At 39.6% G+C, this 25,590-nt stretch overlaps 1 protein-coding gene across 1 annotated transcript; it reads right to left on the minus strand.

Moving 5' to 3' along the window:
• Positions 1–301: 301 nt before the first annotated feature.
• Positions 302–10,998, minus strand: PRICKLE1 (prickle planar cell polarity protein 1). The gene is made up of 7 exons (XM_082255662.1): positions 10,830–10,998; positions 9,714–9,827; positions 7,523–7,660; positions 6,433–6,636; positions 5,814–6,000; positions 4,299–5,162; positions 302–2,185 (listed from the first exon to the last, which is right to left on the minus strand). Exons 1-7 carry the CDS (start codon positions 10,953–10,955, stop codon positions 1,326–1,328), a joined length of 2,493 nt encoding a protein of 830 aa, XP_082111788.1. The 5' UTR covers positions 10,956–10,998; the 3' UTR covers positions 302–1,325.
• Between the last annotated feature and the right edge of the window lie 14,592 nt (positions 10,999–25,590).

Here is a 25,590-nt window from a genome sequence, read left to right on the forward strand (position 1 = left end):
TGAGGGTTTTTATGCGGTCTCTCTCAACCTCTTGTAGGTGACATTCTATCCAACAGTTTCTGAATTCCTGTATTTTCATTTGAAAAGAAAAAAAAGTCTTACACATCTGGTTCTCAGCATTACCTGTAGTGCTGGTGTTCATTTTTAGGTTAGCCATTCCACAGGCTTGCACACCTAGTGGAACCAGAAGAAGAAACTGAAAATGTCCCTATTGAAGACAAAACCAAAGGAAGGAAAGATGGTACACTTACTAAAAACGCAATAGAAATTGATCTATATTTTATTCACAAAAAGTGTCAATATTTTAGAAATATCAAACAAGTGACCTATGGTATCTAAAACATGTTTTTCAGAGACAGTCTGTTTCTGCAGAATGAAGAGATTGCCTTCTACTAGTCTCTGGCCTATAAATAAAACCTACATGTTACACAGGTGTATAAGAACTTACACCACTGCATCGCCAAATACAGGGCCAAAAAACTTAGGAGAGGACACATTCAAAGACATGGTTGCTAAATACTGTTGGGTATTGCTTTCTGAACTGCTTGTGGCAACTGAGAAACTAAACAGAAGCAATAAATCCTCTTTTGGTGTGCCCTATACCTTGCAGAGAAGAAATATAAAAAATAACATGTTCTGCATTTAACATTTACAATATATACATTTATTATTTGCACAGTTAAATTAGGGCTAAATTTGTCTGAACATAAATAACTTGCAGCTAAATATTCTACACTTAGCATGGATTTAAAGGCTTTCCAGAGTAAATACCCACTGAAATGAAAGGTTTATTTAAATTTTTTTTTCGGAATCTGGCTAGGTTGAATTGCCATTGACCGCCTTTAACAAAAGGACTCTGATCTAAATACACAAAGCGTAAACTATGGCCTGGAAGATACAAACTGTTAGGAGCAAACATCTCGTTTGCATGAAAATATACCATATTCATGAGTAAATGATTGTTGGATTTGGCAAACAAGGGTTTGGCCCACACACAAGGTTTTCCTTACAGAGCAGGTTCCAGACTTCAGGAGTCTTGGATGTGTGCGTCAGGTAAGCATATGGTTGGTGCACATTCTAATTTCTAACTTGAGTATTGTGTGTAAAGCAATAAAGAAAGTAAACCTGTGATTGCCTAAGTAAATAATCTGCTAAACAAACATTTCCATAGTCATTACACAATGTAAACACCACCTGCTCAGTTTTGGTACACTTGACATAGCATTTAAAAAAAGTATTTTGCAAATAGCAGAACTATAAAATAAAACGGTCTCTCTGGACTGAGAATGTCTTCACAGGAACTCAACTAAGCACACCGAGGGGTTTTAAGAAATTATGCAGTTTTTGCCTTTGTGTCCCTTCTTCTTTTTGGATTTAGTGGTCCTTTGGCCAAAATGAGTACTAGATAGTGAAGATGTGGGACTAGGGAGATCATCTGTAAAATATTGACATCTTTGTGGTCGTGGCTGAGGAATAGGCTGTCCAAGAAAATATCCTTCCTCTTCTGAGTCAGAAGAGGAGGAACAGGTTGAACACCAAGAGTCATCATCTTCGCCATACAACCCAAAAAATGTATCCATCAATTGGCTTTGCAGTCTATAATCTGAAGCTGCATTTGTATACTGTCCAAATAGTTCACTATTTTGCATATATGCTTGCACTTCTTGAGGAGATCTGTTCTGAAAGAGTCTGTCATAATCCTCAGATGTGTAACATCTTGGTTTTTCCCGTCCTGGAGGTTTGTGGTCTGCTGCAAGATGAAGTGCATTTTCAGAGCGAGACTTCCTATTTTTCCTACGCCGATGGTGTTGGTGTGGCCTGTGGCTACTTTCTTCAAGATTGTAAACCCTCCTCCTACTCCTCTCACTCATTGGGGGCTGTCTAATTTCAATACTGCCATAGTCGCCGTTGTCAATGACATCATCAGAAAATTTGACTTGTGGTCTGGTCTGAGACTTAGACCTTCTCAGTGCGGACATATGAACTGGCTTTTCTTCTGGAAGCGGCTTTTCCTGGCACAGTTCTGAACTAAGACTTTTCAAAGATTCAGAACTCCTGTTCAGCATGGAAGAGTTGAGAGTACCCATGTTGCTCATTTTCTCACAGTCCCTTGAGTCCAAGTCTTGGAAGCTTGGATAGGAAAAGTGTGAGGACCGAGCTTTACTTTCCCCATCAACAGATGCTCCTGAAAAGTAGAGAAACAAAAATTATTTGTAGAAAGCAAAAACACAACACAGAGCACAAAGCTCATCAGACCTAGGTATAATGGACTTAAACTGGCTTAAGGAGCTTCCCATGGATACCAATTAGTTGGCAAGCTAATCTGGACAAAGATTAAAGAGAACAGCAGCAATTTATAAATCAGAATAGGCTCTGCTTATATACATTATGGTCGCTACAGAAGACTGATTTATACCCATGTGGGAAAAAAAAAACCTTTTCACTTAAAACACGGGGAAAAAATATTAAACAAAAAGGAAGCAAAATTATGGAGATTTGCTGATAATCATACTATTGACATGACCAATTTTGCTGCCAGACAAAACACTTTTGGATTCTGTGTGACTGACATTACATGTAAGATACACTTCAGTAGGGGATGGATGTGAATGGCTAAATATATCCTTAAAGCAGAACTTCACCCAAAATGGGGGATGTTTCGCTCTTCTTCTCCTTCCCTGCTACATTTGTAATACATTTTTATTTTCTTTTGGAGGGGGGGGGGGGGTTGCAGGGGTTTTGACAGGTACCAGCTCCCACTTTTGGTCAGATTGCCTTAGCAGATCCACCAGAAGTTCTCTTCTTCCCCCTAACCCCCCATCCACGACCCCCCCCCCACCTGTAACCTTCTGGGATAGGTCATAGGTCCCAGAAGGCTGCAGGACCAGTTACAAAATGCAGTGCGACTTACGCATGCTCAGTGAAAAGCCAGCTGACTGCCCACAGGTAACATGCCGATACTGGGGACCTAAAGAGGGCACTGGATCCCAAAACAGGTGAGTGTTTGCTTATTAAAATGGCAGCAGCTACAGCTTTTGTATCTGCTGATTTAATTTTTCCAGAATTGACTGGTGCTCCTCTTTAACTAGTTACCGACCACCTACTGCAGGTTTACTGCAGCAGGCAGCCGCTCCTGGGCAAAGCGACGTAGGTATACATCGCTTGCTCTCAGGCGGCGAGCCCCCGCTCGTCAGCGGGGAAGCCGGTGTGCGTGTCAGGCGGCTACGATTGCTGCCTGACATCCACGATTGTTCGCCCATGAGAGAAAAGGACGGTCGGCTGTTGTAAACACAGCCGACCGCCCTTCTCCCTGGGATGATCACAGAGCTTGTGTGATCCTGCTATATAGGATCACATGTCTCTATGGTCATCTTAGAAGCCACGCCCCCCCCCCCCCACAGTTAGAATCACCCCCCTAGGCTCACATTTAACCCCTTGATCACCCACAGGGTTAACCCCTTCCCTGCCAATGGCATTATTACAGTAACAGTGCAAAATGTTAGCACCGATTACTCTGGTAATGTCACTGGTACCCCCAAAAGTGTCAAAAATATCAGTTAGGGGTGCGATCTGTCAGCCGCAATGTCGCAGTCCCGCAAAAAAAAAAAAATGTTGAAAAATTTTGATTTTTCAATTTTGGGGGGGGGGGGGGAATTGTCATATAGCAGAATGTGAAAAGCATTGTTTTTTTTTTTTTTCAAAACGGTCGCTCTTTTATAGCGCAAAAGAAAAAAAAAAAAAAAAAAAGAAAACTCGCACAGGTGATCAAATGCCACCAAAAGAAAGCTCTATTTGTGGGAAAAAAAGTACGTAAATTTCATTTTGGTACAGCGTCACACAACTGCGCAACTGTCCGTTAAAATAACGCAGTGCCGAATCGAAAAATAGAATTTATTCTGGTCATTAAAATGTATTAACATGTGAACGTGCGTTTATTTCAGCCCAAACACTGCTCTTCAGAAAGCACATGGACACATAGGCTAACCTAGAGAGGTGTTTATATGCAGAGAAACAAAAACATCAAATTGCCTGTAAATCAGGTGTTTTTTTAGATGAAGCGTGCAGGAGGCCTAAAAGAGAAGCAATTGGTATCAAAAGGGTAATAAAAATCTAAAATTAATTCAAATAAGTGTATATACTGATGGCCATGGATATCAGTTATGTGACATATTCAATTCTGTAAGCAAAGGATTTGCATTGTATCAAAAAATACTGCTATGCAAACTTTGTTGGTGGACCAAATTCTTCTAAATAGAATAAGTCAAAGGAAAAAAACACAAACTAAAAAAAGTCAATACCTGTTATATTGGACAATGCCAATGAATCCATTGAATCGCGTATGTTTTCAATCTGTGGCTTCATATCATCAGACAAGCATTCCAGGGAACTCTTGTACCAAGGGATCTTGTCAGGTTTATAACCAGATGCACCATGTTCTAAATCCAGCTCTTGTATCTTCCTGCTGCTGGCAGGGCCTGGGTGACTACCATATGCTGAATCTCCAAGTCCATCCTGTGACTGTGCCCAATACATATCAGTTTGATATTTTTTACTTGCCAAACTCTGATTTTGCCTGCTTCTTTTTAGGTCACTATTCATTTTGACATTTTCAGACATCCAAGGTTCACTAGATCCATTATCTTCAGCAGGCTGCTGAAATAGTCCCTTCTCACCAAACTTTAAAAGTAATTGAGTCATGTAGTCATCATGCTCAGCCCATTCTTCATGATCCTCTGGAGTATCCTGCTCATCCCTTCCTTTCCAAAAGTCATTATCAAAACTCGCCCCATGCCTTGATAAGCCAAGGTCATCCATCTTCCGAGACAGAGTATCATCAGCATTTCCAGAAAGGCCAGGAAACTTGTAATTCAGTGCTGGAGACAGCAAGAGAGATTGTCTACATTGATCTGCTGACCTGCTGCTCTTTCCCATTCTAACACTTCTCCTTGATTCCCTGGATCTAGCAGACTGGAAGGCCGAGTCAGAAGAATCCGATGCGTGCACATCCTCTCCCAAGCTGCAAGTCTTGGAACAATAAATGCGGCCTTTTTTTGGCAGAAAGGGACAACCCAGAAGTGAAACTTTGCACTGAGCACAACAAAAGCAGCTTTCTGTAGCATGCCAGTGTTGGCCATCATAGGTCATCTGAGCATGATCCACACCTAAAAGAAACAAAAAAAACTCTACTTAATCAAAAGAATGCTATACAAAACATGACTCCATTATAGCCCACTACTTCACTATGGTAGTGCAAAAGATTAAAAGTAGACCTATAGGCAAAATCCCCCCCCCCCCGCCCCCCCATTTTGAGTAATGGAGGGTCATAACCCGTCAGTTTATTTTTTTGCCATCTGTCTCATTGGGGAGATTACCCTTCACTTCCTTTCCCATAGCCTAAACAGGAAATCCCTACAACAAAAAGGAATCCCTTGGGGACCCCCCCCCGGGTTATAAGAAATAGTGTCCCCATTGGAAGGTTTGCCCTCTATTACTTTTCTGGGGACAATCCAAAATCTGGGATTTCCTTTTACTTTCACTTTCAATGATCATGCTAAACAGGACAAAATAGAGAGGACGAATCTCCCTAACTGGGGAACAGACAGCAATAACCACCTGACAAGTGTTATAATCCTTTATTAGCCTTTAGTTATACTTTAAGAGCTCTTAGTACATCATTGGCATTACTTACTTGGACTGCATACAGGTCCGAAGAAAAAAAAACCCATAAAAATAGCTATAAGAATATTGCTACTTCCTTGAACTGTTACACAATGTACCAAATTTTCAGTCTACAGAAAATTGAGCCAACCTACCTATATGTTCTCCACAGGATTCACAGTACTCTGCATAATGAGATTCAAAGCAACTACAACAGAAGGGGCGACCATCCTTCATTATATATCTCTGTCCACCAAGCACAGTTTCACATTCGTAGCAACAAAAATGCTTCATGTGCCAGTGACGCCCCTCAGCCTCTGTGCATTCATCAGCAAATATAATCTGAAAGAAGAAAATAACTTATTTTAAAAAAGACATATAGAAGCAGACTGACAAATGCTTCAGCATCAAATCACAGGCAGCCAATAAAAAGGAAAAACTATACAATAAAAAAATGTGTTAATACGCAATGAATACTAATACAAGTTGTAGATCGGATTCTAAGCTATTGGTTTCAAGCTAATATTAGCACCATATTAGTCCTAAGCTATTACTAGCATTTCAAACTAGGCAAATGGATGGAGTGCCATATACATTCCCAGTGAAAAGTAAAATGAAGCTGCCAGCTGTATACATTTTTAATAGACTCAGAATCCGAGTTTGACATAGGCTCAACTTTTACATTCTACTCAAACAGTGCCAAAGCTTGCAATAAAAGATAACTGCAAAACGAACATGTAATGGGCATTTGCCCAAATAAGTCATTTTATATACCTCATCACAGGCAGAGCATCTCGGTTTGAGCAGTTCAGCATGATGCCTGCCACAATGTACTTTTCCATCCTGGTAAAAGTATATGAGATCAACAAGCAGCTCATTACACGTGGAGCAAACAAAACACGATGGGTGCCAGCATACCCCAGGACCGGCTCTTGAAACAAAAATTCCTATTTCACCACCATTAATCTTTTCACGGCACTAAAGAGGAGGGGAAAAAAAAAATAAAAAGAATAAAGAAAATTACAATATGAACTATATTTAAAAAACATCTAGTCTATACCATGTTGATTGAATGTTGGCACATTTGTTACAGTTCACATTAAAAGGAAAAATACTACTTCTGACATACAACTAGCAAAGGAATTTAAACACCCATTTAAAATCCAAAAGGGAGAAAAGTCTAATAATCCCTGACCATAAACGGATTCTAAACCAAGAAAAACATTTCTGATGTATGTTAAGTAGATATTTAGAGTACCACTTAAGCTGGTTTTCATTATTTAAATGTGGTTTTAATAAACTTAGCCATCTGGCTACAATTTGACACCTCTCCCATAGAGAAAATACAATATTATCCAAAGCCCGCACATACACAAGACATAAGAATGTACACAGACCAGCTTGGGGGCTTTCTACTGGATATATTTAAGAAATCATTAATAGGACAACTGCAGTATATACAAGTAAAAAAAGAATCAGACAATAAGCAGCGTCAATTTAATCGTGAGGGATCCTAGATCAAAATTTGAAATTAATAGGCCCCTGCATTTTATTAATAAAACACTAGAGACCGTACATCTTGAAATGGAATTCCCTCAAACCCTATCTGAAAGGCTCTGTAGCTGAAGCTCCATTCCAAGTACCCCCTAGCCATGTGTAGGCACACAGAAAATATTGCAATATTCAAAGCTGAACAATTACTTTCCCAGAACAATGACAACCTTCCCAAGCCTTGCCAGGTTCTTTTCCATTTACAACTTTGGCATCAGAGCTCCTTTTTCAAGTTCATATTGGTAAAATACCGACCAGGTATTACCCCCAATATAAATGCTACTAATAAGATTGTTAATAGCATGGGACATACCTGCTCACAGACTGCATGCATTGCAGCCCTTGATAGCAGTTTAATATTGCCTCTCCCAAGGGCCTCTTTCTTGCGTTGTGTACTAAACATTATTAATTCTTTCTTCTCCTCCTCACTTAATGCTTGGCAGTATCTCACCTATGGAAAAAGATTTATGTATTGGCATTAGCAGATACTTGACTGTCACATTCTTACAGAGATGCAAGCATTAGGGTTGCACTGATACCATTATCGGTATCGATACTTAGCATTTGCATGAGTATTCGCGCAAACGCTCCGATACCTGAAACCGTTAACTTTTCAGTGTAATTTGAGCCCATGCAAAATGAATGGGCTCAAATTGTACTGTAAAGAATCCCATGTGACTAGAACAGGAATGCCGTGTCCGAATCACATGCGGTTTCCCCCATCACTCCAGTGTAAATCCAGCCTTGTCATAGGGACTTTAGCCTGGGTTCACACAGGAGCAGTGTGGGAAACCGCATGCGATTCTTTGCAGGGAAATTTGAGCCCATTTAATTGGTAAGGGCTTAAAGCGCATCACAAAAGGTATCAGCAAGTACTTGATGGAAAGTAAAGTATCAGTACTCATGCTTACCGGTGAAAAAAAAAAAAAAAACACATGGTATTGGTGCAACCCTAGCAAGCACGCCACTCTAACCCGGACAACAAAACGCATATGGTTTTAATGTACCAACTTACAAATCTTCACTGCAGGGATGCCCCGTCCTCTTCCTGTCTGAACTTTTGATGCTGCAGGTTTAGGAGCTTCAGGTTATCTGTGAAAAAGTTCCAGACAAGGGCCTGCCCCCTCCTCCATTCACAAATTTGCTGTCATTTGCTTTCATTGCCTGTAATAGAATCTGTGAATGGGGGAAGAATCCTGTGACTCTCCCCCATTCACAGCCTGTGTTAAAGGTAGTGAAAGCAATGAAAGCATGTTTTCCAAAAGAGGAGAATGCGGATGGGTCCTTGTCCGGAGCTTTTATACAGTAGCTTCACAGAGGACCCAAAGCGGTCAACCCTTGTGGTGGCAGAAGGTCAGATGGAAAGAGGACAGGCATCCCTACAGTGAAGATTTCTACAGGATCCAGCTGCCTGCACAATGGGAGACATCCTTCATTAAAGTAAGTTAGCCCACTAAAACGTCAGGTTTAAGGGTAAGCATAATCTCAGATTATAAAGAAAATGTCAAATGGCACAATTATAAGTAACTGAGTAAATATATTTACTTTTTGCGATGAAACAAAAAGAAACAAAGCTATAAACACTGGAATTTAAACAGCCTTGTAAATGTGAAGAAAAGCGGCTAAACACTTTAAATACAGAAAGTCTTAAAACAGACGCTGGACAAGTGTCATTTTTAAGACCCATCAGGGAAAAAAGTTTTACTCTTTCAAACTCTTTCAAAAACTGTTGACCTGAACAATGGGCAGCTGCCCTCCAGTAGCAGTACAAGGTACACTTCCAAAAAATTTGCAAAGCAAAAAACAGCAGTGAGCATTTTTTAAGTCATACCACAGTTTTGGGGAGGGTTTAGTTTTGAGTTTTGACTGGTTTCATAGATATATGGGAACTCTTGGCTTGCAAAAGTCTTGCATGCCTAAAAAAACAAAAAACAAAAAAAAAAAACTAAAAAAAACTAAAAATAGTACTGCATTTGGAGAATAAATTGGATATCACCAATTGAATATATGGTGAGCCTTTAATAAAAGGAATGGTTTTATGCATGTAAACCCCCATAGTGGACAAATTTCATTAGAAAATACTTGGATGTTACCCTCAATAGCTTAATAAAGAGTGACGTGTAGGTAAAGGGCACATTGATGGTGCGCATCATCATGCATGCAACAGATAGTAAAAATGGAACCCAATTATTAGATGACCACTGTCAAAATGTGGGATTTTCCTCTGCTTTGGGGAAAATTTCCTTTCAGTTCCCATTATGTCTCTGGTAAAGAAAAAGGGGGATATAATCCCCAATAGGGACACAGACCCCAAACCTGACAGATTCCAACCTGTTTCTTGCCATGTCCAAAACCATTTTAAATGTGAATTGGTGTGGAAAGGTAGGCTCCACATAAGGATGTGTTCTACAAATGTGCTTAAAAAGGAAACCAAACAAAACCTGATGCCCATTTGTTGCTTCAGGTTACGTAAGATTTTTACATTAACCATACTGCAGTCTTACCTCATTGTCATGTGGAGGAAGCTGGTACAGAAGCTGTTTGATTCGATACTTTTCACCCACGCTGTTGACATAAGGGACCTTTTCTTCAGGCAGACAGGAAAAATATAACTGAACCTGCATTAACAACAATCAGCATTTTAGATTTTATTTTTTTTTTCCCCTCAAACAATGAACTGCTTGTACTGCAAGCATAAGGAAAGAGAGTTAAATAAAGGTGAAATGGCCAAGAGAAGAAAACAATGTAACACCAGGTCTTAAGCAACTTCAGACTTATCTGATAATGAGCACCAGATGAGCCGGCTCAGCACAAGTAGAGATGATCACTTTGCACCCAGCTGCTGAATTGCTCTTCTGGAATGCAACTAGTAGAGACTAATAGGGGGGTATCATAAACTGTGCACATTTAATGTGGCAATTATGCCCAGCTCCTCTAACAGTAGTCAACAACTCTATGGAAACTTCAACTTTTTTTTTTTTTTTTTATTTACAATTACTCTGCAAAACTGAGAAGCCTCCTAGAAAACAGCCCCTATAAACAGGTTTAATTTGCTTCTTGCATTTTACACATTGGTGAGACAAAAGCTGCTTTGTTGGCTCCTGCTGGTAGGTTCATCCCAAGCCACAGTTTCATTGCTTCCATCTGAGCTCATTCCAGAGAACCTAAAGTCAACTCCATGGGAGGGGTCACATCTGAACAGGTTTCAGCCAGATGCTGTTTCTACTGTTTAACCAATCATTCTATCCAAAATGCTACGCTAGTTAGGTCCTGGATATGGAATATACCTTTAAACAAATTATGTTACAATAGATGGACCTTTCATTTTACAAGCTGATCTTCCTTTGTCAGCACTGCCAGCAGCGCACATTCTTTAAAGCAGCCAAGATATACTAAAATAAAAGTAGTAAAAAAGAAGAATATTTTTCATTACTTGTGATCTGGAATGGTTTATTCTAGGTATAGAAATTATTACCCAAGCACGTATTACTACTATCAAACAGGTTTTGTAGCTCAACAACAAAGTGGGCAATATAAATGACAGTGCGGGCACTATATGAATACAAGACAAAGGAAATATGCAATAAGTCCATTCATATTAACTGCAAACTTCCTCTTACCTGTTCAGGACGCAGTCCTGGTGGAACCCAAGTGTACTCCTCCATAGCACATCCAGAGTCGTCATCTGATGTGGAGCTTCGCTGGCACCCATAAGTTAGCTTACAGACTTTCTGCTCCATTGCCATGGGCAAACACTTGGCAATATCCTATTCCTGGTTGTTCCAGCACATTAAAGTATCCTAAAAAATAGTAAAACGTAAATATACTACAGTTGAAGATAGAAGTATAACAGAAAACAAATCTGTGTGCCCATGCAATTACATAGCTAGTTAGCTACTAACTTAGAAATGAATGGCTGCCATTGTATAAGTCAAAAGCCCATTCCTTAGATGTCACCTCAAAGAAAAAAAACCCTTGTAGTCTAGAAAGTTCATTTAGAACACCAATAAACAATTTTCACATAGCTTCATGTGTGAGAGATTTAACAGATCAAAGAAATAAAGGTCATTTGGCAAGTAAAAAAAGGGGGGAAAAAAAGTAGCTCTAGTACAGGCATTCCTAAATAGAATCCATTTATTGAACCATTAAAATTTGAAACACTTTAATATTACATAAATGTACAGTCTATAAAATAGAAGTACTTTGTGGATTTGGCAGAAAGGAGAAGCAAGTGAATTCACAGGTAGTCTCTACAAAACATGGAAAGAAATGTTTGACATACCACAAAATCGTGATAAAGGGGACTAGAGCCAGAACACCAACAAAGGAAGCTACAGTTTCATCCTATGGGGAGTCTGACCTTTTCACCCTGGGCAATACTGGAATACTGTTCTGCCTCTTCAAGCACTAACAGTTAAGCAAACTTCTATTCAACAGGTGCAGATCAGCCATTCACACCAACCAACTGTTCACAAGTATCCCCTCATAACTGGTTTTGATACCTTTGGTTGTGCTTAAAAATACATACATCTGAAAATACAGGCATTTAAAAAAAATGCCTCTAAAAAAAGGTTCTGGCCTGTCACTATATTTCATATATCATTTTTGGAAAATTTCTGGTCACACATTTAGAGCCAAAGTACCCACCCATCCTATTACAGTTTGTATTAAACAGCAGATGTTGGGTGAAAGAGGAACCTTTAGATGGCCCCACTGTAAAAGTCAAAAGAAGAAGTCAAGACCCCCATCCACAGCCTGCCCTAAAACAGAAGGGACATGTGCAATGAACGTGAGCAAAAAGGGAAGTGCCACACCATTTAAAATTCACAAAAAAATACTGCTAAATACACACACATGGCATGGGCATCTAGGAAGAGACTAACTTCTGCCAGGTTGTTCACACTACTGCGACAGCCACGCCCATCACATGACACTCGCTGACAGGAAAGCAACAATTGCAGTGTAATTTAATGATGCAAACACAACTACCCGAGTAAAATTAGTGTATAAAGTGTGTAATAGGATTGAACTGGAAATTCACTAAAAATCAAACTTGATTACACTAATTAAAAATGTTTCACTACTTACAAAAATAACTTTTTTTTTTTTTTTACACCAAAAACGGTTTCAGGATTTTGCATCAGATCTTTGTGCTGAACAGGCCAATACATTTCAAGAACTTAAAATTCATACCTGAAAATATTACGTTTTTTTTTTTTTTTTTTAATTCCAAATTGCTGGGGGATCATACATTGGAGACATCACCCTGGCAAAGGCAGTAAAGCTCAACTGTGTACGTTATTTGGCTTAGAAGTAAGTTACAAAGAGGGTCTTATCCATGTGAAACATGATGGTTTAACCAGACTGAAATATTAGCATCTGCATACAGTACAGACACTGTGATACACGTATAATGGCTGAGTTGTCTTCACAGCTGCTCACTTGCAGGTCAAGGCTTAAAGGTTCTGAACAGACATTTTAAAGACTACACCACACATTCATGATGCAATAAACTGATTCAAATTCATACCCACATGAGTGGAAAGCAGTGCTTTGGAAAAACATTTGCTACTTTGGTAATTCAACTACATATTTTTGATTGAATGTTATGATTTCAGCTATAGTATGTAAAATATACAAGCCAAGCTAATTGAATTTAATGCATAGGTTGTTAACACATTGCAAAAGAAGCTAATTCTGTTATATTGCAAAGGGAAGAAGTGCTACAAAGAGGCGGATTAAATAAAACACTTCTCAGATGTGTCATACATATTTAGGGCCATATAAAATGAATGTCAATATCCTAAGACAACCAAAGTCTGCAGTCAACGGATTTTTTTTTTTTAAATATGAGCCAGCAATGGGCACCTAGAAAGTAGGCACCAGAATTTGGTTAGTCTAACTGTGCTCATGGGCAATTTGAGACTAAACCGACCCCATTTTAATAAATGAAGAAGTGCCCAATTCAGTCACTGTTGACAATCAGAGGGGCCATAGAACAAATACCAAATTCTACTGTTAGGCCCCTTTCAAACACACGGTCCAGTCCGTTCAGTTCATCAGTTCAGTCACGTCAAAATGTATCAGTTTTTCATCCGTTTTTTTTATATCCACTACCAATGCAAAAACGGATGAAAAACAGACCGCTTTTTTGACGGATGAAAAATAGAGTTTTCATCCGTTAAAAAAATGGACATTGACTGAAGTGGACGAAAAACTGATGTTAACGGATGATCATCCATTGTCATCCGTTTTTTACATAGAGATGCATTGATGTCTGTTTTTCATCCGCCAACAGATAGATGAAAAACGGACAAACGGACCGTATGTGTGAAAGGGGCCTTAGGGTTTATTAGCATGCTGGAAGATCTTTATATGTTATAGTGTTACCTTTTTCCCCATTTGATGCCACTAGAAACTCTTTGCTATATATAAATCATTTTCTGCCATTTATTTTTTTTAAATGCGTTACATCCACAATGGGCAAGAAACTAGTTTTCAAAATTCACAGAAATGGCCAAAAATGTCATAACCTGCTTGGCTGGATAAAAACATGATAATTGGGGAACTATTTTACTGCACTATCACCTTCCTTCCTTTAAAAATGTCAGGATAGCCCATGTAAAAAAGTTCTTAAAAATGGATACTACTGAGAACTAAGCAACTATGAGTGCAGGACAATGGCAACAAGTCAACTGCCATTTAAATCCAGTGCCCTGAAGACAGGTGTGAGCAGCCAGGAGACAAGTATGGTGTGGGTCCCCTAGACTTCAAAGGGAAATTCTTAGACCGTTGGGAATGATAAAAATCAGCATCTCATCATTGAGCTCTATCCTGCTTACCTACACAAAATTATGGCGGCCTCTTTAATTCGAAAAAATAAAAAAATAAACACTCAACCAATCTGTCCAGCAAGGTTGTGAGTGCGGAAGTAATCACACAAGTAAATGCTTTTACAGTTGTACGTGTTCTTCAAAGGAAGTAGTAATGTGCTGTCCCTGTCAGTGGCAGCCAGCATGTACAAACCAGCTCAGCAGCTGTAAAAACTAATCCTGATAACAAGTCTATTTTAAGGCAAAAATAGCAGGGACTGCCATGTATGAATAAGATGCAGCTTTGTCAAATGTGTGCTTACATTTCCTGAATGCCTTCAGAAGGCCTCAATATTAAAACTTAAATGAGAAAAAGAGTAGACATTTTGTGTTCTGTGTATTGGCTGGGCCATGTGTAGAGATAGTTTTTTCTACTCAGCAAATAAGTCCCAGCTACAAGGACACAAACAAATCCAGATAATACCTCTGATGGAAAAGCAGAGGATACTCCGCTTGCTTAGGTTTAAATTGGGAAAAGCCTGGAGAACAAAGTGGTCAGATTAGGTGAAGAGAATTTGATAAAAACAAAAAGGGATAAAGCCCATAAAAAGTGTACACTTTAACATATTTCTATTTGAAATGTAATCAGGAAAAAGGGAAGGCCTTTGTCTGCAACCTTATGTGTGAACTAGGTTTCTTTCCCAAAGTGCCTGCTAAATTGAGTGTTTTCCCCCTGGATAACATGTGCCTCAAAAAAGTAAAAGGTGGTATTCAGAAGCCAGCAGGTAATGTCCATTATTCAGGGACAACATACAGTATATTACAATCCTGTTGCAAGTCTTGGACAGGAGCACAACATAGGGTAATTCCACTATGTGCAATGACTGCAAAAAAGTGGATATCCAATTGGTTACAAAGCATGGACATTCTGGTCATTGGTATATTATATGTGCCCCATACATCTATTATGGAGCAGGTATCAAAGCACAGGTGAGAATAAAGCTACGTCATTCCACCATTTGGGCCTACAGTGCAGAATTTTTTAGTCCACTCTGTTCTATTTATATTTTTTATTTATTAGAGGGAGAGGGATAAATAGGATAGATAAATTCACTTCAGCCCCTGGTCTCAAGGAGCTTACAATCTAAAGGTCCCTAACTCCAATTTATACATATACATTTAAACATACTAGGGCCAAACCCAGAGGAAACCGACGCAAAGGGAGAACAAACTCCATGCAGGTTGTGTCATGGCTGGGATTGGGATGCTCTAATAAATTAAAGCCTCGTACACAGGCACCGATTGTTGGCCGACCGATCGGCCGTCTTTTGTCCAGTGTTGTTGTGTTGGTTGAAATGTGCTCTTGACTGCACACGAATTTTGTCGGCCAACAACCACCAACTGAAGAAGTGATGTCATGTTCTGGTTTACTTTCCGTGTGTTTTTTCTTCTCTGAGCATGCCCAGTCTTGCTCATCTGATTTTTGTCTGCCGAAATCTGTACTGACTGACGAACAATCGGCTGTTCTGTTGATGGCCAACAAAAATTTTATAGCATGCACACCAGATTTTGTTCGGCTGAAGTGTTGCAGTCGGTTGTCGGAAGCATCATACTAACAAGCCGACAATTGGCCGATCAGACGTTGGCCGAAAATTCACGGCCAACAATCGGTGCGTGTGTACGAGGCTTAACTTGTAAAGCTCTTCTAAGATGCAGATATCAACTGCCTGTGATGAACCCACCAAATCACAACTCAATAGGAAAAAGGGTAAAGGGTAAAACAAAGTAACAATATATGTCAAGAAGTGCCGTCCAGTTTGGGTGCTTCAGTTTATTATATTGCATTTAGCAAGTTTAATCAGATAGTGGACAGTATTCATTTGAAAATAATGCCATGTTGGAGCAATTTCTCTACATTTTCACTTGAAAAGGCTGGTAAAGGTTATACAAGTCCTGGCAGTAGAGAAGAGGTGGAGTTCTAGAGATTGATTTGAAAGCAGCACAAACAGCAAGGTTACTTCACAACAATAAAGTTTTAGTAGCCATAATTACGCAGGTTTTGGGATTTGTCCTGCTCTGACCTCTTGGAAACAGTAGACGGGCTATTCCAATGTACACAGATATTTACATCTCACACTGTCACCTGCTGGACTGAACAACACTCTTTTGTCTTTTATATTAGCAGAGCTATTGAAACTAACTTCCCAGGAAAAGAAGAGAGAAAAAAAAAAAAAAAAAGGACAATCATGATAGTTGGAAAACCTGTACAAAAGACAAGAGGAATCCCTTTCCATTTACACATCCAGTTTGCCCTGTGTGACACAGATGCTGAACATGTTCCTTACGGTAATCTTGCAAGGAACAGCATGCCAGAACCACTCTATAGGAGATTTAGGATTAATTAGGAACATCTTTTGTTCAAGAAAAGTTATCAGCAATGGCAAAAGCCATGCAAGAAAGAATTTCCCTGAGACAGAAAATCACAGCCATTCAAAGATGAAATTTAAAGCGCACTCAGACCACCTGCAGATCAGACAGGCCAGCTGACAACAAACGTCCACATGCAGCGCACAAATGCAAAGTCTGTTCCATAAAAGGGATCAAATTTGGGGCCAACTTGTATGTCAGCAGGAACAGGAGGCACACTGAGCAGCTCACAGGCAGAGCTGACCCCTCTTAGCTTACAGGTCCATAACTCAGGCATCAACATCCAATTAACCTCACTTAAAGAAAGCCTGGGGATTAAGCTTCTACATTAAGCTGCAGGTAATGTGAATTATAGCTGGGACCATATTCTAGCAGCAAGTCTGCAGTTATACCACCAATAACACGCTTCTGCCCATTTCTGTAATAAACAATGCTAAAAATGTTTTGCCTTTAGATGCTAAAACTATAAACACACTGCAGATGTAAAGAATCAAAAGTAATATATATTCAAGATTGACTCTGGGAAAATATCTAACAAAGGAATTTTCCTCACCTTTTGGAAGATCTAGTTTTCAGTAGTTCAATCAACCAAGTCCTGTGACTGATGATTCAGTGAGCAGCTACAGACATTGCTAGTTGTGAGTCTCCTGAGCCGACTTCCATCCTCTGAGTACAGCAGACCATATACTACCTGTAGTTACAAGAGCCAGCCCTCCACTTATTCACACTGTCATTGGCCCAGCCCCCCCCCCATCCCTTTGGTTACACAGAATTCCAACAGTTAGGTCAGATGACCACCAGCATTCCCGACTTCCTCTACCTAAAGTTCATACATGTGAACTTTGCCCACTCCCCTGTGCATCAAAAGCAGAAAAAGGAAAACTGGCCATTGAGAGCTCTTCAAACACAACAGGAGGCTCTCTACATAAACAGCAATGCATGTGTGCAAAACATTCCTGCTGCACAATGTGGAAACAGAGCTGGCCCTGCACAGTATGATCAGCTAATTAGGGACTCGAGATTAAAGCTCTACCACAAGTTTTCATTTTTCACCAGATCACCATCTGTAAAGACAATGCCACAAACAATGGAAATCCCTGATTTACTAAAACAAAAATCACTTAATCTGTTCAGTGGAATGAAATCTAATCACTTTTTACTCTTTGTTCTACAAGAACTCTCCTTTGTGTGTAACAACCCCAGATGGTTTTACTGAACTAATCCCTTTTTATTCCTACAAACACAGCGATCACTATCGTGTCTTTTTATACTCTGGACAATCAAATGTATGGAAATATTGTATCAGTGTCAATTTATTTGTATCTACCGTAAAAAGGAAAACAAAACAAAATGATATATATATTATATACATATATATATATATATATATATATACACACACACACACACACACATAAATACATACATACACACACTCTTGAGGCACCAGTTATAACTAAGGCAGGCCATACATCATGCAATTTTCTACAGGTTGAAGGAAAGGAAATTGGTCAGTTCCACCATCAACAGACTCCCTCTCAAAGCCATCGTGTGATGCCAGCAGGAGCCTTCCCCACCAGCAGAATAAAATGATCACTGATGGCTGCTGGCAGTGATTGGATGAGAAAAAAAAACCCTACTAATTAGATCAATGGATTGACTTCAGTACAACCAGCCCGCTTATAGACCGAATAAAATTTGGTCGGATTCTGCTTGTAGCCAGAGCAGAAAAAAAAAAAGGGAACCAATTCCCCATCCACCTCCTTGCTGGGTCAGTGTCCAGCTGACTCCCCTGCTGTCAGAATACACTGATCAGCACTGCAGCACTGATAAAACCTAAAGCCTTGTACACCTGGCCCGAAATCACTCGGTTCAGCAGGAACCTGCTGACTTTTGGCTCATGTGTACAGCTGTCTGTTCTACAGAAGCCAGACTCATGACCAGCTTCTGTCAAATGGGCATGCTGGAAAACTAGGAGAGAGTGGGGGAGATTGCAGCACCAACATTGCATTGCTTTTTTCCTGTTCAGCCCGCTGGGTCTAGTGTGTGCCCTGGTTCAGTTTTCCAGCAAGCCCGTTCGTGAGCAGTCGATTAGTAAAATTCAAAAAGGAATACATGAGAGCACATGAATCCACTTCACATCACTACCTTACTTTTAAGGCCCCTTTCACACATTCTGGTCCATTGGCTGACTCCCTTTATCTCAGCGGGGGATCAATCCGCCAATCCCCCACTGAGCAGGCGGATGGCAGCTGTGTGCGGAGACAGAGCTGTCAGGTCCCACTGTTCTCTATGAGGGAATCGGATGGGAAATAGGGTTTCCATCCGTCCAGATTTGACGGATCGGGTGTCAGCAGACATGTCTTCGCTTACATCCGATGCCCCATAGAGATGCATGGGGCATCCGTTCAGATCGGCCAAAAAAATGGACAGGCGGATCTGAACGGTCTGCCTGTGTAAAAGGGGCCTAAAGGATAATTTCACCTTGTAACAAAAAATTAAAAAATGCACATTTTTTTGCAGGTAAACAAAAAACTGTGCGTTTATTTTTTGTTTCTGAGGGGTTCCAAAACATCAGCAGATTGCTGGTACCATGCAGGTCTCCTGCAGATTGGTCAGTGTACCTGTGAGACTGTACAGCATACGTGCAAGCAGATACAATCTGACCGGAAGCATGAATGAACTACCACAGCGCCATGGAAGTTCACTGAAAACTGCAAGTCGACTGCCACAAAGACTGTTGGGACTTGTAGCTTTCCATTTACAGAGAATTGTATTTTTAAAATTGTGACAGATAGGGGTGTGGGTGATAAGATCCCTGCTAGCCGTCAGGAATGGGGGAGTGGGGGATGGCCTGTTCGTAACCCATTACACCCTTAATGTGTGTGTGTGTGTGTGTAACATGTTACGAAAGGTGAACTTTGCCTTTAAATGATCTTTAAAGTGACAAACTATAAATATCTATCATTAAGTATGTGCCTTCTGTTGCTCTCCATCTCCTCCAAATTGTTTTTTTATTTGCTGCTGTGATCTCACTTCCTCCTAGAGGATGGCTATGTTCGTTCTCCATGTGACCACTGTAGAAATGTAGTCAACATCTCTTGCTTGCTCCCGAGATGCACAAGAGCTCATGAGGGATGTTACAAGGTAGCAGAAAACATAGTAAGAAATCATTTTATGAAAAATGGATTACAGGGCTATTAAAAAGTGGATGTTTGGGAGAATAAAGATATCTTTAGTATACCTTTAACTTGAATTGGCAAAACAATTTTTGTTATCCATTTTGGAATGAGTAAGGGAAGGCTATAACCCGTCAGGTTTTTTTTACTGCCATCTATGCCCTATTGGGGAGATTTCCTATTCGATTCCGATCCCCTAATCAAAATGGGAAGTGAGAGGCAATCCCTCCAAAGTGAGGGAATCCCTGGTTTTCACCAGGGTCACCAACACTAATGTCCCTATATAAAGATTGCCCCTCCCTTCCTGTTCTGGTGACAACCCAAACCGTAGGATTGTCTTTCACTTTTGATTTCCCCCTAGATACTTTTGCACCTTTTCTGAGCACTGTATTCATAACTACAGTGTGCAGCCAAATGAAACATCTAAACCCAATGGGAAAAAAATTAATCTATTGCAGCTTATGAATCTTTAGGTCTACTGGTTTCATTTGTTTTTCAGGATTTTCCCCCATTTTCACCCGATAGTCCTTCCAGTAACATAATTCTTGTCGTAGGGCAGCAACACTCACCATATTGCAGCTACAGAGTAACAGAGTTGCTACCCTTGGATAGCAAGTGTTAAGACTACAGAATACATCCCTTGCTTCTCTTCCCTATAACATATGGAATTGGTGTTGTGTAGTCCACAGAGAGAGCTGGGACTATTGTATCTAATAAAAGTCAGTTAAGTCAGAGTGCACAGAAGTTCTCCGTACACTAGATTTCCTAGAGGATCAACTAGGTTTATTTTCCACATATTAAACAGATCTAAGAAAGCGCTTTCAATCGTATATTCACCAGAACCAAAAAAGGTAGTAAATAGAAACGTTCAATGTTCGGATTTACATACACTGCTCAATATTTTAGCTAATTCCTACTGAAATCTACATCCACCTGGCTTGACAAACTTGAATCTGAAAAAAAAAAAAATCAAAGAAGCAGAGTGGAAAATACCTTTTTTGCCCCTTTTAGCCATCATTGCATCTAGAATTGCACATATAAAGCCATCATTTTACAAAAAAAACTTGATCAACTAGCATACTGCCGTTTCAAGATTGTTTTTGCCCTCATCAGTGCAAGATCAAGCTCTATGGTGAAGGACTTGAGTCCAGGGGAACGGTACAACCATTAGGGTGGGGGTGAGACGGTACCAAGGATCACCTTTTGTATAGCCCAACTACAACCTTAATGGTTGTACTGTTCCCCCGTATAGCACAATATAAAGCAATCTATACAAAACACTGCTACAGAAGTACTAAATTAAAAAATAAATGGAGGCGGCTGAGTGAGACTGATGGTAATTTTTTTAGTAAACAGTACAGCATGCAGTCCAAGGCATGGAAGCAAGTGTCACCATAACGTAACTCCAGGGTAAATGCGTGGGAGTTAGTGCATCAGTGAAGGTCCAATGGATGAAGCCACATGACCTGGAAGAGAGGGGCATGGCATCAGTGGGGACGAAGTGGATGTGGTGAGCTCTGAACTCACATAGCTGGAGGAGATCACCCCAGAATAAGGCAGGCCATACATTTGGTTTCCTTCAACTAGGAGAAAAATCTCGACAGGCTGGTTGTACAAAAGTCAATCAATAGATTGTACAAGCACCTAGCTCATGCATAGATCAAAATTTGGCCAGTCCTTGCTGAACGGCCAAATATTGATCCATGTATGGCCACCTTTAGTGTATCAATGTGCAAGTATTCAGTGCAGACCTAAACAGAATAGCAAATGCTGGCCACCCCCACCGTGGCCGGCTTCTGTTGGACCGGCTACAGTACACATAGGCCAAAGGTCAGCCAGTTTCTACTGAACTGGCCAATTCTGCCCAACATTCGGCCCATGTGTACTAGGCTTAAGACATTACTAGATGCATGCTTGTTTCAGGTCAAATGACTGATACTGAAGACAGAGCAGGAATAATGCCTAGCACACACGGTCAAACAAAAAAAACCTTAAGAAAATACCGCTTCCAAAGCCATCATATGACAATCTGATCATTCTTGCACAGCAGTTCATGTGAAATTATCTGAAGATAATGAAAACAAAAAAACAGAAGACCACGCAAGCTCACAAACCAAAGAATGCAATACAATACATCACTTCCGAAGTTGTATTCTCTGTCGTATGAGGATTTTACTAACTTTAGTAACTTATTGGTTTTCCATAGGAAACTAGCATGCAAAAAAAAAAAAAAAAAAAACCCACAACCAAACTAGCATGCAAAAAAAAAAAAAACCCCACAACCACCACCATACGGATGATCATTCATTTGGATATTCCTATCGTGTGTACAAGGTGTAGCATCTCAGAGTGTGCAACTGCAGCTCCCAAAGACCACTGAAAAACTCCATTATCTTTAAACAGTATATTTACAAACATACGGTATATATGGAAACCATGTTTTCAAAACATAAACAAGCAGTTTACATTGTTGAGCCTAGGTTGGCCATTAACAGTAGACGTCTCCTCGAGAAAAAGGAAACAGACTTGTGTTTTGTAGCTCCGAGGCTTGTGTCTTTCTTTGGGCTACTTTACTGATAACTGCTAATGTGCACTTCTGTCTATCAAACACCTTTCACTCCTAAACAGTTTTTACAACAATGTGGAAAACCACTGTTATGAAAACAAATTCTTCCAGTGGTGAAAAGTGCTGGTCATCAGCCCCATGATCACTCTAATGGATTCAATTTTGCCATAAGTGTCATATCAGTGATGGGAATGGGACAGTTTTGGCTTCCATAATTTCCATATAAATATAGGTTGGCTTCAAACGAAATCTGAAATTGCTGCTTCCATACTGGTAAAAAAAGGGGGTATATGCAACATGCACTCTATTAGTGCAGAGTGTATGCAGTAAGGGGATGATCCAAGTACAAAACCACTTTAGGAGATTTAAACCACGTAGAAAAAGTCTAATTTTTATTAATATATATATATATATATATATATATATATATATATATATATATATATATATATATATATATATATATATATATATATATATATATATATATATATAAATATCGCTATCTATCTAATTACCTGACAGTACAACGTGACCAAAAAGGGCTCTTCTATTCCTACAACCAAAGCGAGCCAAGGAGCCGAGGTGGCCAAGCATTGCACAGGTCAAAAAACAATTGTACATGATCTCCATAATTTACACTATTGTGTGATGAGTACAAATGCACATTACATTGCTTGTGTATGGGAGATAGGAAATGGCAGCATGCAACGGTGGCATGCCCTCGGTTTTAAAAATCAGTGATTGATAATGGATGTGTCTTTATCTTCTATCATACAGTGTGAAAAGCCTATAAGCAGTTGGAGTTCAACCTATATGTTAAACAAACCTTATTCAGCAAAAGTGCTAGCTGGAAAAGCAGCCCATGTACCAGACACACATTTCTACCTTTGTCTCCAACATAACGGAGCACAAAAATGCACCTAAAATAATGATTTCTGAAAAGAATATGCATTATGTGAACTTTAGATTATATTGTATAATCATTTTTAATGATGCGATATGCATAATGTAAGTGTTTAACACCTGCAAATATGATAATATTTTTCTCATTTGCAATGAATGGATGCATTATGTCCAGAAGCGTCTATGATTAGTGATAAAGTTAATGTTTACTTTTCTGGCCAGCCATGAAGGGGAATGATTGAGTGCCATTTCTTCGGCAGACTTCCCGCAATGCCTGCTCTGGACATAAGTCAACAACGCAGAAGGACTCTGCTGGTGGTTTCTAACATCCAATAATTTACACTGCTCGACTTTGTCAAATCAAATGCGGCTTGAATAATCCAGGCAAAAAACACATCACAAAACACTTAGCACCACTGAAGCCGTTACCAGAGGGTGACATGCATATGTATGGGGAGTTTTATAGGAACAGGGATTATTCAGGCATTTCCTATAATAACTTTATTCAAGGAAGTCTATGTATCCTACACCGGAAATCTTATACACCTACTAGAATACTAATCTGTTCTAAAATTACAAGTTCCCCTGTTTACCAATGACCAGATGATTTCTAAAACTGCTAATAAAATATATGCCGTACTATATAAAGTGAAATCACCAAGTCTCCAGACGTAGATATAAAATAGCAGATATTACAGAGGACATGGGAGAAAAATGAGCAGAGTGCGTTTGTACAGCCCATGGAACCCAGACATGACCTATAATGTGTATTGTGTATTAGAGGAAAACAATGTACCATTTTACTGTCCAACAATTAAACCAAGACTATTTGAAACAAAGATAGTTATTTGCATTGAATGATTTTCTTGCCTGAGTTTGTATTTTTTCGGGGAAAAAAACTTAAAAAAAAAATCATTACACAGGGCTCACTCCTAGGTAGCACACAGGGGTGATGACAATGCTTTCATTGTGTAGGACAACCTCTCCCAATCTCCAAGTCTATCAAACACTGCCAGTGTATCTGAAACCTGGTACACAAGATTTTTTCCCCTTTTAACCCAGAGCTGAGCTATTGTGTTTTGACAAGGGGACCGGGGAAGGAGGGGGTGCAAGGGGCAGCTAGTGGTTGCCAGTGCTGATCGGATGCCAATCCAGCTTGCCCATTCGGCCGCTTCTTTCAGACAGGTTGTTGTACACGTGGGCACAATGTCAGCCCGTGTGTACCAGGCTCAACACTACCCTCTTTCCCAAGACTGACAAAGCAGTTGTCCAAAGGTGTCTGCTGCACCTCCAGTGCAGTAGAGACACTAAGATCCTAATGGCACCTGACCGTTTTTCAGCTCGTAAAACGCTCATCTCTAAAGTCTCAAAACACCCAACAAGCAAAATCCTTTTCATTTCAATGGCCCCTGTTCACTTATGAGTGTTTTGTCACCTGAAGCTCAAAAAAGTACATGAGCTTCCTTTTTGGCAGATTACAAGCGTTTTTGTTAGCCTGCTTCCAAACACCTGCAAAAAACGCCTGAAAAAAAGCCCAATAAAATGCCTGAAAACAATACGCTCAGGTATGAATGGAGCCTAAAGATTAGTACCCTATATAAGATTATCGGACCAATGATCATCCATTTTTTTTTTGCATGCTAGTCGCCATATCGAAAACAAATGGGTTACTAAAAAAGTACAAATTCTCGTACGACAGAAAAAAAATTTGGAAGTGACGAGATGTAATGTACTTGTATTGTATTTTCGGACATAAATTGTACTGATTAAATGAAAAATTGTATGATCTGGTATAGTGCGGAAAAAAAAATTCAAGTTTGTCCCTTTGGATAATTTCTGATGAAAGCTGTGTATGAATGATCAGATTATTGTACAATCACTTCGAAAGTGGTATTTTTTGTATGATGTTGATTGTGTGTACTAGGCTTAAAGGGTTGCACCTGATTTTGCACTCCAGTTTTTGTAAAACCAACCCATAAGTCAGGAAAAGTGTGTTATTGGTTAAAAAACCAAGTAAAAAAAAAAACCCATAAAAAAAGGAAACCAATTCAGCTACCACATTTAAAGCATTCAAGAATTAGTAAAGGTTTTGTTTTTAATACCACTTTAAGCCCACCTTCCAATCATGCAACTTTCTACTTGTTCCACCTTTTTTATGCACTTTACCAGAAAAGCCTAAAGTGAGGTACACACTAGTAGAAAATCTGCCAAAAATTCCCGTCCGAGGTAAATTTGTACGATTTTCAGGTAGTGTCTAAAACAACTTTCAGCAGCCAATGCAGACATTTTCAACGAAAAAAAAAAAAAACACATTATCGTCCGTCCCCAGCACGACCAATTTTCGTTTAATGTATATGCAGTATGTCTGCGAAAAATCGGATACGAAAGACCGCGCATGATCTGAAGTTGCTGACGACCCGGAAGTCTAGGAACAAATGTCGCCAAAAGAAAAGAAAAAAAAAAAAAAAAAGAAGGATGAGATATTTCGTGA

This window comes from Pelophylax lessonae (genome assembly GCF_965119305.1).
Source record: "Pelophylax lessonae genome assembly, chromosome: 4".
NCBI classification, from domain to species: domain Eukaryota; kingdom Metazoa; phylum Chordata; class Amphibia; order Anura; family Ranidae; genus Pelophylax; species Pelophylax lessonae.

Bases quoted from the DNA above. Each gene is read 5' to 3' on its own strand.
- PRICKLE1 (XM_082255662.1), bottom strand. From the start codon at position 10,955: ATGGCAATGGAGCAGAAAGTCTGTAAGCTAACTTATGGGTGCCAGCGA. The intron at 6,637-7,522 runs GTATGTCCCATG...CCTCCTCTTTAG, and splicing joins TGCATGCAGTCTGTGAGCAG to TGCCGTGAAAAGATTAATGG. The intron at 2,186-4,298 runs GTATTGACTTTT...TCTACTTTTCAG, and splicing joins GGCATTGTCCAATATAACAG to GAGCATCTGTTGATGGGGAA.